The sequence below is a fragment of the Panthera leo genome, chromosome B4 (assembly GCF_018350215.1).
Source record: "Panthera leo isolate Ple1 chromosome B4, P.leo_Ple1_pat1.1, whole genome shotgun sequence".
Lineage (NCBI taxonomy): Eukaryota > Metazoa > Chordata > Mammalia > Carnivora > Felidae > Panthera > Panthera leo.
The window spans coordinates 124,161,132-124,173,270 of record NC_056685.1 but is presented as its reverse complement, the minus strand read 5'-3'; the positions used below and the strand labels follow the sequence as shown (position 1 = coordinate 124,173,270).

Here is a 12,139-nt window from a genome sequence, read left to right as displayed (position 1 = left end):
TGGTGGTTTATTTATTTTTTTATTTTTTATTTTTTTAATGTTTATTTTTTTCTGAGACAGAGACAGAGCATGAGTAGAGGAGGGGCAGAGAGAGAGGGAGACATAGAATCTGAAGCAGGCTCCAGGCTCTGAGCTGTTAGCACAGAGCCCGACGTGGGGCTCGAACTCACAAACCGTGAGATCATGACCTGAGCTGAAGTCAGTTGCTCAACCGACTGAGCCACCCAGGCGCCCCAAGTTTTGGTAGTTTATATGTTTCTAGGAATTTGCCTATTTCTTCCAGATGGCCCAATTTTTTGGCATATAACTGCTCATATTCTCCTGTTATTGTTTGTATTTCTGTGGTATTGGTTGAGATCTCTCCTCTTTCATTTGTGATTTTATCTATTTGCATCCTTTCCTTTTTCTTTTTGATCAATCTGGCTAAGGGTTTGTCAGTTTTGTTATTTCTTTCAAAGAACCAGCTCCTGGTTTCATTAATCTGTTCTACAGCTATGTATATATAAAATTGATTTCTGCTCTAATCTTTGTTACTTACCTTCTTCTGTTTCTGGTTTTAGGCTTTATTTGCTGTTATTTTCCAGCTCTTTTAGGTATAAGGGTAGGTTGTATATTTGAGACCTTTCTTCCTTCTTTAGGAAGGCCTGGATTGCTGTATACTTCCCTCTTATAACCACCTTTGCTGCATCCCAGAGGTTTTGGACTGTCGGGTTTTCATTTTCATTAGCTTCCACATACTTCCTAATATCCTCTTTAATTTTTTGGTTAACCCATTCATTCTTTAGTGGGATGTTCTTTTTTTTTTTTTTAATGTTTATTTTTGAGACAGAGAGACAGAGCATGAACGGGGGAGGGGCAGAGAGAGAGGGAGACACAGAATCGGAAGCAGGCTCCAGGCTCTGAGCCATCAGCCCAGAGCCGGACGTAGGGCTCGAACTCATGGACCGTGAGATCGTGACCTGAGCCGAAGTCGGACACTTAACCGACTGAGCCACCCAGGCGCCCCTAGTGGGATGTTCTTTAATCTCCAAGTATTCATGGCCTTTCCAAATTTTTTCTTGTGGTTGAGTTCGAATTTCATAGCGTTGTGGTCTGAAAATAGGCAAGGTATGGTCTCTGTCTTTTTGTACTTGTTGAGGGCTGATTTGTGCTCCAGTATGTGATCTATTCTGAAGAATGTTCCATGTGCAATCAAGAAGAATGTGTATTCTGCTGCTTTAGGATGAAATGTTCTGAATATATCTGTTAAGTCTATCTGGTCCAGTGTGTCATTCAAAGCCATTGTTTCCTTGCTGATTTTCTAGTTAGACAATCTGTCCATTGATGTAAGTGGGGTATTGAAGTCCCTTACTGTTATGGTATTATTGTCAATCAGTTTCTTTATGTTTGTGATTAATTGATTTATATATTTGGACGTTCCATGCTTGGAGCATAAATGTTTACAATTGTTAGATCTTCTTGGTGGATAGACCCCTTAATTACGATAGAATGCCCTTCTTCGTCTCTTGTTCCAGTATTTATTTTAAAATCGAGTGTGTCTGATATAAGTATGTCTACTCCAGCTTTCTTTTGACAACCATTAGCATGATTGATGGTTCTCCATCCTCTTACTTTTGATCTGTAGGTGGTCTCAGGTCTAAAATAAGTCTCTGGTATGAATTTAGTGCTATTGTGTTGCCTGTAGAGTTGGTGTTTCTGGTGATGTTCTCTGGTCCTTTCTAGTCTTTGTTGCTTTGATCTTTTTTGTTTTGTCTTTTCTCCACTTAAAGAGTCCCCCTTAAAATTTCTTGCAGGGCTGGTTTAATGGTCACAAACTCCTTTAGTTTTTGTTTTTCTGGGAAACTCTTTATCTCTCCTTCTTTTTTGAATGACAGCCTTGCTGGATAAAGAATTCTTGGCTGCATATTTTTCTGATTCAGCAGGTTGAATATATTCTGCCACTCCTTTCTGGCCTGTCAAGTTTCTGTGGATAGGTCTGCTGCAAAGCTGATCTGTCTTCCCTTAAAGGTTAAGGACTTTTTTCCCCCTTGCTGCTTCATAATTCTTTTCTTGCCTGTGTATTTTGTGAATTTGACTGTGATATGCCTTGGTAATGGTTGGTTTTTGTTGAATCTATTGGGAGTTCTTTGTGCTTATTGGATTTAATGCCTGTGTCCTTCCCCAGATTGGGAATGTTTTCTGGTATAATTTGTTCCCCCCTTTCTATCTTCTGGAATTCCTATGATTTGGGTGTTATTCCTATTTAATGAGTCACTGAGTTCTCTAAGTTTTGTATCATGATCTTTTGCTTTTGTTTCCCTCTTTGTTCCACTTCATTATTCTCCATAATTTTATCTTCTATATTGCTGATTTACTGCTCTGTTTCATCCATCTGTGCCATCGTGGCATCCATTCGAGATTGCATCTCATTTATAGCATTTTTAATTTCAGCCTAACTAGATTTTATTTCTTTTATCTCCACAGAAAGCGATTCTCTGGTGTCTTCTGTGCTTTTTTTCAACCCCAGCTAGTATTCTTATACTGTGGTTCTAAATTCTAGTTCAGACATCTTACTTATTATCTGTGTTGATTAAGTCCCTGGCTGTCATTTCTTCCTGTTTTTTCTTTTGGGGTGAATTCCGTCATTTTGGGGGAAGAAAAATGTTAATAAAATAAATTAAAATTGAAAAATTAAAAACAAAACAAAAAATCAAATAAACAAAGCTAGATCCCAGGTGTGTTTTTGTCTCCTTGTTGAAAGAAACGGTAGAATATAGAAAAAAAAAAAGGGAAAAAAGGTAAGAAAAAATTTAAAAATTAAAAAAATATGTAATAATAGATTTAAAAATTTAAAAACATAAAATAATTTTTTTCTCTTTCTGTATCCAAGAAAGAGAAAGAAAAGAAGGAAAAAAGAAAGCAATGTAAGCAAAAACAAGCAAAGAAAACAAATGACCCACCAAACAGAATGAAACCCAAATGAATTTACATCCAGTTTCTCCTAGAACTGAAACTATGAAGCACTCTATAGTCCGTACACTAAGCAGGTGGAGTGACTTGTGCTGGTCTTCTGGGGGATGTCCTTGGAGGGCACAGTTGGGTGGGGTTTGGTGTAATGGCTAGATTCTCCACTAGATGGGGCTGCTTAGCTTCCTGGGGTGGATCCATGTGCATGCGAGTGTGCAGGGGAGGTGGAAATGGTTTCACCCAGCTCCCTAGTCTCTGGTGCAGGAACTTTGAGCACTCACCAACCCATAATCAAACACCCCTCCTTGGTGCCTCGAAAAACTAAAAATAGAACTACCCTACAACCCAGCAATTACACTACTAGGCATTTATCCAAGGGATACAGGTGTGCTGTTTCGAAGGGACACATGCACCCCAATGTTTATGGCAGCACTATCAACAATAGCCAAAGTATGGAAAGAGTCCCAAATGTCCATCGATGGATGAATGAATAAAGAAGATGTGGTATATATATATACACTGGAGTATTACTTGGCAATCAAAAAGAATGAAATCTTGCCATTTGCAACTACATGGATGGAACTGGAGGGTATTATGCTAAGTGAAATTAGTCAGTCAGAGAAAGACAAAAATTATATGACTTCACTCGTATGAGGACTTTAAGGTACAAAACAGATGAACGTAAGGGAAGGGAAACAAAAATAATATAAAAACAGGGAGGGGGACAAAACAAAAGAGACTCATAAATATGGAAAAGAAACTGAAGGTTACTGGAGGGGTTGTGGGAGGAGGGATGGGCTAAATGGGTAAGGGGCTTAAGGAATCTACTACTGAAATCATTGTTGCACTATATGCTAAATAATTTGGATGTAAATTTAAAAAAATAAAAAATAAGATTAAAAATAACCCCACCCCTCCTTTGTCTCAGCCCTCTCTGTCTGCTACCCACCTCTATCCTGTCTGTGCCCAAGCTGTCTACCTGCCAGGCAGCACCTCTCTGTAGAGTTTTATCTCAAATGAGGTTGTGTTTCAAAACCCCTGTGGCTGAGACCCACACCAACTCTCTCGGGGAGGGTCTTGCTGAGCAACGGCCCAGTGCCGGCTTGCCCTAGAAAACGTTTGTGTGGTCACTCAGTGACAGAGGTTCAGAGATTATGGCAAATCGCAACACACAGTCAGTGCCAGGTTTGGCCACACTCTAGCATCTTTGTCCCAATACCAGCAAATGTGGCTGCTCTCTGGGGTCCGCTGAGACTTTTGCCAGCAGGGAGGCCGAATGGCCTCTACCAAATGCTCTTCAAGCAGGGGAACCACTTTCTCCCCGTGTGGCACACAGACCCTTCAGACTTGCTGCCTGCTCTTGGGGATTTCTTGCCCTGTTTCCTCACCAGAGCACCACCAGGCACTGAGCTCTGAAACTTCAGACTCTGCACTCTAGTGTTTATAGAATTCTAGTGGTATTGAAACCCTCTCTTTTCTCCCCATCAGTACTTACTGTGTACAGACATTTGCTTAACCCTTAACACATATTAGTTAATTTCTGCAATGTACCAATGAGATAGTTAATGGATATCTCATTGAAAAGATGAGGAAACTAACATTTGAGGGTTTTATTCACTCGTTGACAGTAACACAGTCATTCAGTGGTAGAGCCCCTTCAGCAACACCCATTTGTTTCAGGCTTATCATGTAAAAGTGTTTTGCTAGAAACCAAGAGGTCAAATAGAAAGATGGCATGGTTTTCCCCTTCCAGAGATTCACATGTGAGATCCCTGGAACCTAACATGTGAAAAGTACATGTTAGATCAGTAGCTTTCAAATGTTTTCGACCACAACACTCAGTAAGAAATATGTTTATACTGAAACTAATGCATATATATTTCTATATTTTATTTATATTTAAATATATGTAATTTTGTAGCTGAAACAAAAGTTTTATGAAATGTCCTTAGTAGCATGCTAGTACTTTCTACTCTAACCCGTTGTATTCTATTTTATTCTATTTCATTACATTAAATTGATTTCATAATTCATTCATGGGTCACATATTGGAAAAGGATATGTTCTATATACAATTATGCTTTAAAAAGTTCTTTTAAGTGTGTGTGTGTGTGTGTGTGTGTGTGTGTGTGTGTGTATAAAACTAGTTCCTACTAGTCCTCCAGAGCAACTTTAGGTACTACTTCTGTTATTTCTATGTTGGATTGCTAATTTTGCTTTCTTAATTTAAGAAATTATCTATGGACTTTTAGTTATGGTAGATGAGGATATAGCCATCTTGCTCAATGCCTTATTTCCCCAACTTTCATCCTCCTAATATAGGAAGGCTCAAATTTATTTAACAAATAGTATTGTTTATATTCTATGACCGTAAATATCATTTATCACAGAGCCGAGTCATGCAGTATAATGATATTTTCTTTCTTTTCCTTTTATATTTTCTTCCTCTTAACCTCTCTTTGATTTTTTCCCAGAGATAATTGCCCTATTTTTTCACTGGCATAGTTTCCTATAGACCTATCCTTAATTTTTTCCTAAGTGCTCCATCACAGTTGTTGCATACCTAGACTTAGTTTTTTGCCCCCAAACTCTATTATGTCAGATAATTTGCCATTTGCCTTGATCACAGAGACCTCCTTTCCAGACACTCCATCCTCCTTCTGTGTCTGGACTCTGGCTCCCCAGCCCACTGCATGGCTCCCATCCCAGAGCTTTCTTCCCTCCTTGCTCTTTTCGGTTCACTCTTCTATTTCCTGATCCCCGTTCTTTCTCTTTCTTGGTTCTCCCCTCATTTTGCATCAACAGATTTTCAAGAAAGTTCCCAAGAAAGAGAACATGGGAGAAAACTTCCTGAGCGCATGCATGTCTTAAAATGCTTCCGTTTAGCCTCCACACTTAGTAGATAAATTGACCGGGTATAGGATTCTAGTTTGGAAATGCCTTTCTCTCAGAATGTCGAAGGCGTTTGCTTCCTCGTCTCCCAGTATTGCTATTGGAAAAGTCAGGTTCTTGTTCCTTCATGTATGACCTGTTGTTTTTTTAAATCATAGTCAGTGTTTGTTATGCTCTTTCTATGTATCGGGCGCTGTTCTAAGTATTCTGCCCAATTTCATCTTCACATCATTGTCTCGCTGAGGTAGGCATCATTTCCTCTATCTTACGGGGAGGAGACTGCGGCACGGCAAACTTAGGTAGCTTGGCAGTGGAGAAGGCTGCTGACTGGGCGCTCTACCAGCAGAGGATGGAGGGGTGGGGGCGCTTAACTGGGAGCCCTCCAAATGTGAACGTCTAATGTCCTCTCTGGGGGGTATACTCCCACCTGCCACTGTTCTTGGAACAAAACCAGGGGCTAAAGGGATCCCATTGTTAACTACCAGTTAATCCTCATTCTCAACCAGTGCCTGATACTTCCTCGTGTTTTTGCGTCCTGAGACTTTCCCATTCAGTTTCTCCACAAAACGTCCCCTTATTTCCCAGCTGGAGAGGACAGTTGCAAGAATGATCAAAGAACCAGCCAGTTTCTCACTCCACACACAGACACTTAAAGACCCCTTTGGTGTTAGCCTCAGAGCCATTTGGTACTAACAAGTCCAAACCTTTTGTGGCCTCTTCAGGGCACACTTGACTTCCTCTCTCAGGTATCCCCCTGGGCAGGCATTCTAAGATGTAGCTTGGATCGCCCCGGTCAGTGAGTTACCACTGCCCCAGCAGCTCACTTTTTTTTTTTTTTAATTATAAAATACAAATGAACAGGAACTATAGGAAATAGGAAATAAGATGATCTTGTATTTAGCACCAGCTTTATCAACTCTTAACAAATTGTTTAAACAACTACTTCAAAATAATCAAAAATACATCATGTATAGGGCTGGTGCCTTCTGTACCCGGTCTCATTTGATTCCCTCCCGAGCAGTTAGCAAAATTGGTATGTGTCACTACCAAGCATGTTTCTGTACTCTTGCTACGGAATGAATCTATAAATAACATATTGTATTTTTTGTCGTATTTATAAGCCTCATTGGAATCTTTACGTAGTCTCCTACTGCCTTTTCATTCAATCCTTAGGCTTTTGAGACATGCTCCTATCGAGTCGCGTAGCTCTTTTTCATTCATTTTAGCTTCTCTGCAGTGTTCAGTCATGTGACCTCGGAGTTCATTTAGTCATCCCTCTGCCTGGAGACTTTCTAGGTTATTTCCAACTTTGGACTTTTATGACAACGGTGCAACGAGCATGCATGTCGGAGTTTCCCGGCGGCGCTCTTGCAAACACACCAAGATATTGGTCTTCTCAGTCCTTGAGGTAGCCACGTGGGACTGGGGCTCAGTGAAGCCCCCGGGGCAGTCTCCTTCAGCCATGAACAATTTTACCCTTTTACCTATGCTGCAGAAGAAACGGAGGGGAAAAATCATGTTTTCGTGTGGAATTACCGAATTGAGGAAATGCACACATGTTGCCGAGTTGGTCCCCAAAGCAGTGCGCCAATTTGTACTCCCTTTGGCAGTGCAGAGTTCTTTTGACCAAAAACAGTGAGCTGCACTGACGGGTGACAATTTGGGCCTTAGCGTTAGACTATGATATGGGTTTGAGCCTGTCTCCGCCCGTGAGCTGTGTGATCTCGGGCAGGCTTCCAACCCTTCACATATGCCTTAGTATCCTCTTGTGTCAAAAAGGGATAGTAATAGTCCATAGCATATAATAGAGGTATTTTGAGAATTCAATCCGTTTACATGAACCTCTTTGAACATTGCATGTACCCATTACAGCTGTTTCACAAAACAAAATTGCTATTACTGTTGCTTAAAAATTGATTTTTGCCAGTCAGTTGGGTATGAAATGGAGTTTAATGCGGTTTAATTTGCATTCGTGTATTATTAGTGAGGGTGAGCATCTTTTCATATGTTTATTAACACTTTAGATTCCCTTTTCTATTCTATTGGGTTGTTTCTTTTTCTTATGAACTGTAGGAGTTCTCTGTATATTCTCTTTAAATATTCTGAATACTAATTCTTTGTCAGTTATAAACAGTGCAGAGATTTTTTTCTCCCCCAAGCCTGGAGAGTGATTTTTAACTTTATTTATGGTATTTATTGAACCACAGAAATCTTTAATTAATTTATTTATTTTTATAAATCTTTAATTTAAAATTGTTTATAAACTAAAATATTTTATGCATTTTTACGCATTTTACTTACGAGATCATTGCCTACATCAAGGTCACAAGACATTCTCTTACAGAACTTCTCAGTTATTGCTTTTTGTACTTGAGTCTTAGCTAGAATTTATTTTAGTGTATGAGGTAAGGATGCTATTTTATTTCTTTCTGTATGAATAAGTATTTGTCTCCTGAGTAGAGGTCAGCACACATTTTTCTGTAAAAGGCCAGAGAGTAAATGTCTTGGGTTCTGTGGACCATATGGTCTCTGTCACAACTACATAGTTCTGTCATTGTAGTGTAACCTGTAAAACAGGTTATTTAACCTCTCCGACCTGATTGCTCCAAATGAACATCAAGAGTAATAATAGTGCCTATTTCATGAGAATCTTGTGAGGATTGAATAATAGACTAAATAGAAAGTAAGTAAATAAATGGGTGGGGTTGTGTTGCAATAAAATTTTATTTATAAAAACAGTTGGCAGGTTGAATTTAGTCCATGGACTATAGTTTGCCCACTCCTGTTCTAGACAAATCTAATCTATTCAATGCAGATGTGCAACAAGGAATTAGTAAATTGTGTATATATCACATATGTATGATGTTATATATTGAATAAATTTATGTATATAACTATATATTAAATATCTCCTACATGAATATATAATATGATGCATATATGATAAAAGAGATTTATTTATTTACATTTCTTGCCAGTCTCATGGAAATCAGCTACCTTTTTCTCTTTAAAACTGTTGTTTCCTCTTGTACACATTACTCATTCATCAGCACATTCCTTTATTGAACTTCCATATAGTCCAGTATTATACAGCTTACTACCTAACTTATTCTATTTATAGACAACCCCAATTGTTTTCTTGAAAAAAGTTCTGTCTTTTGGTACCTTTTATCCTTTAGCCTAAAACTACCCTCTGAAGCTGTGTATTATAATCTAGCATCTCCTGATACTATAACCTTCTTACATTCACATCTGCCACCCTCCCTGCCTGGGACAGACTGTTGTATGACATTGTCTCACGCTGATTCCCCAGCATTCAGTTGGATACCAAGTATCTGCTTTGTGAGCTACTCACTTTGCTAGACCCTGAATCTAGCAAACTTGGGTGACCTAGTTTCTATGGAAATACGGCATCCGGAACAGAATGCACTGCCCAGATGTGGCCTGGCCCATTCAGGGTCCAGTGGATGACTCTTTCTCTCTCTGTGCATTATGCTTTTATTGATGTACCCTGAGATCGTGCTTTCTTACCTTTCTCTTCATGCCCCCAGACCAAGGCTCTTATTACTTACTTCAAAGTCAGTGTGGCAGATATTAGGCCCTTTTGGGTTTTCTTCAAATGGGAAAATTTGGGGCACCTGGGTGGCTCAGTTGGTTAAGCATCCAACTTCAGCTCAGGTCATGATCTCGTGGTTCGTGGGTTCAAGTCTCATGTCGGGCTCTGTGCCCGACAGTTCAGAGCCTGGAGCCTGCTTCGGATTCCGTGTCTCCTCCCTCTCTGCCCCTCCCTCGCTTGCTCTCTGTCTCTTTCTTTCAAAAAATGAATAACCATTAAAATTTTTTTCTTAAAAATGAGAAAATTTAAACTCAGCATGGTAAGAAGCTTGCCCACAGTCATACAGCTGATAAATGGAAATCAAATCCGCATCTTATCATTTTCAAGTCCAGAATTATTTCTAATATTCCATGCTTCCTCCACACGCAAAACAGATTGTTCTGATGGAACTTTCTGTGATTCTAAAACAGTCTTTGCCAGGGAAACACTAAAGAACAAATAACTTCATACAAAATAAAATGGGCTAAAACACAGCCTCCCTCTCTGACAGATGTCCAAAGATATTTAAAGTTCACTCCTTTGGAATGGGTACACATCTGTCTCTCTGTGTAGACGAGCCAGTCTCCTCTGAAGGTGTCAGAGCTAAACCTCAGCACACACAAGTGTAGAACCCAAGGCAGCTCGCCCAAAGTGAGCCTCCATATCTACATGTCAGTGAAAGGTAACAGACCCTTGGCGTAGACTCTGGGCCTAGGATGCGCCTCCTCCTGCACATAGAAATAGGAATGAGATGGCCACAAATGGTCCTAGCAGTGACACCATTAAAATCTACTAGTAGCACACATCTGATGAAAGCTTATTGTGTGCCAAGGACCGAACTATTCAGTCTATTTAATCCTCACAGCGTTCTCGTGAAGGTAGGTGCCATTATTATCTCTAACGTTCACTTGCGAGAAATAGAGAGGTTAAGCGACTTGCCTTCATTTGGCTCGTAGGTGACAGAGAAGTGCTCGTAGCCACTAAACTCTACTTGACGAGTTGTCCACAACCAGGGAACACGGACCTCTCTAGTCCCAAATCCCTTCTTACTAAAGGAATTTGAAAATTAGACAATCCTTCTACTCTAAATATTCGAAGAGAAAAATATCTGGTCCCAAAATTCAAAGCATTACAAACGTCTTCATATTCCTGATATCCTAGAAAGTGCTTACATATATCACCTTCGCATTTGAATAACCCTTTAATATATTTTGACTGTATGTCTAGATCTATAATACATCCATGTAGAGGAGTCATTCCTCACTACACCTCCCTTCTAGTTACTGTCCTTACCATTGGCTGAAATTTCCCTTGAGAAGCCACCCATGGCCTTATAATTAGTGAGTGTGTGGTCAGTTCCCCATCTTTATTTCATTTGATATACCTTCAATAGGAGAAATGTTATTCCTTATTTTAGTTTTTATTTCCTTCTTTATATGCTCTTCTCAGGTTTATCATATAGAAAGAAGTTGAAATATTACAGTGATTTGGCAACTGTATAATACTATTCAATATAAGGATTAGTGGGATTTGGGGAAGCTTGAAGAAAATGAGAAGGTATATGAAAAGTGGAAGAAAAATGTTATTAATAACAGATACACACGCTATTTTTTCTTGTGAAAAGATGTTCTTGTCAGTTAAAGATTTCTTCTCTTCAAGCATGGTTCTTGACTTGACGCATGCTCTTCCTTTCAGAAAGCAGTGGTGTAGGATTATGGCCCAGTGGGCGTTTTGTCTACTGGGGTACGAATATCCAGGCAATAGAAGTAATCTCTGGTGTTTTCTAGGTGTTTACCTTGCTGTGGATTGCTGACTGGATGGTCCATCACTTCTGGAGGAAAGGAAAGGACCCGGATAGTTTCTCCATCCCCTATCTGACGGCATTGGGTGATCTGCTTGGAACAGCTTTGTTAGCCTTAAGTTTTCATTTTCTTTGGCTTATTGGCGATCGAGATGGAGACGTTGGAGACTAATAAGTCCTCAAACTGTTCTCAAGTTCCACGGAGGAAAACACAAGACAACCACTTATGACTCTTTTTCAAAAATCTTAAATCAGTAGTTTGACTTCTACCAGGGTAATCTTCAGTTGGCCCTGATTCAATTAAATGGCCTTAACATTTTTTTAAGGAATTTGTGTTAAAACCAGAATCAACAGTATTTGTGCTCCTTTTCATAGAATAAATGATAATTTGACATAGATGTAGACACAAGCTCAAGCTCTGAAATTAACAAAATAGGAAAGAATATAGGATGTTTACAATGAAGAAGTTAAAAACCGCTGATGTAGCGGAAATATGTGTTATTGTTTAACTTACAATGCCAGGTTCAAGGAAACAGAGCTCTACTTTAGCCTTTCTTGTCTCACAGATGTGTTGGACTGCAAATCCTACTACAAAATGAAAGAGACCCAACCCAGCCTTTAATAGTTTTAACTATGCCCACCTCTCTGCTAGCCGAGAATAAATGATCAATTACTAGCTCCCAACCTGACCTAAATATGTTCTGCTGAGCATAAGATAAACTCACTTTTCCCTGTGCCAATGCTAATTTCAGCTCTGTAAAGTCTTCACAGGCTACTGTTTAAACACAGAATGACCTTGACAGATCTTTAAAGAAAGCAATGGGTCATTTTTGATCATTGATTTATTAAAAGAATTTTGATCTTTTTAAGAAAACTTAATAGTCAATAACAAGAGAAAACGAGCT

General features: G+C 39.3%; 1 protein-coding gene across 2 annotated transcripts in view; it reads left to right on the top strand.

Moving 5' to 3' along the window:
• The window catches only part of SLC41A2 (solute carrier family 41 member 2), a 115,589-nt gene extending 103,959 nt beyond the window's left edge, over nt 1-11,630 (top strand). For both annotated transcript variants that reach the window (XM_042947581.1, XM_042947580.1), the window contains one exon: nt 11,221-11,630. In XM_042947581.1, the coding sequence (XP_042803515.1) occupies nt 11,221-11,406 (186 nt within the window). In that variant the 3' untranslated portion in view covers nt 11,407-11,630. The remainder of the gene's footprint in view (nt 1-11,220) is intronic.
• Nucleotides 11,631-12,139: the final 509 nt, after the last annotated feature.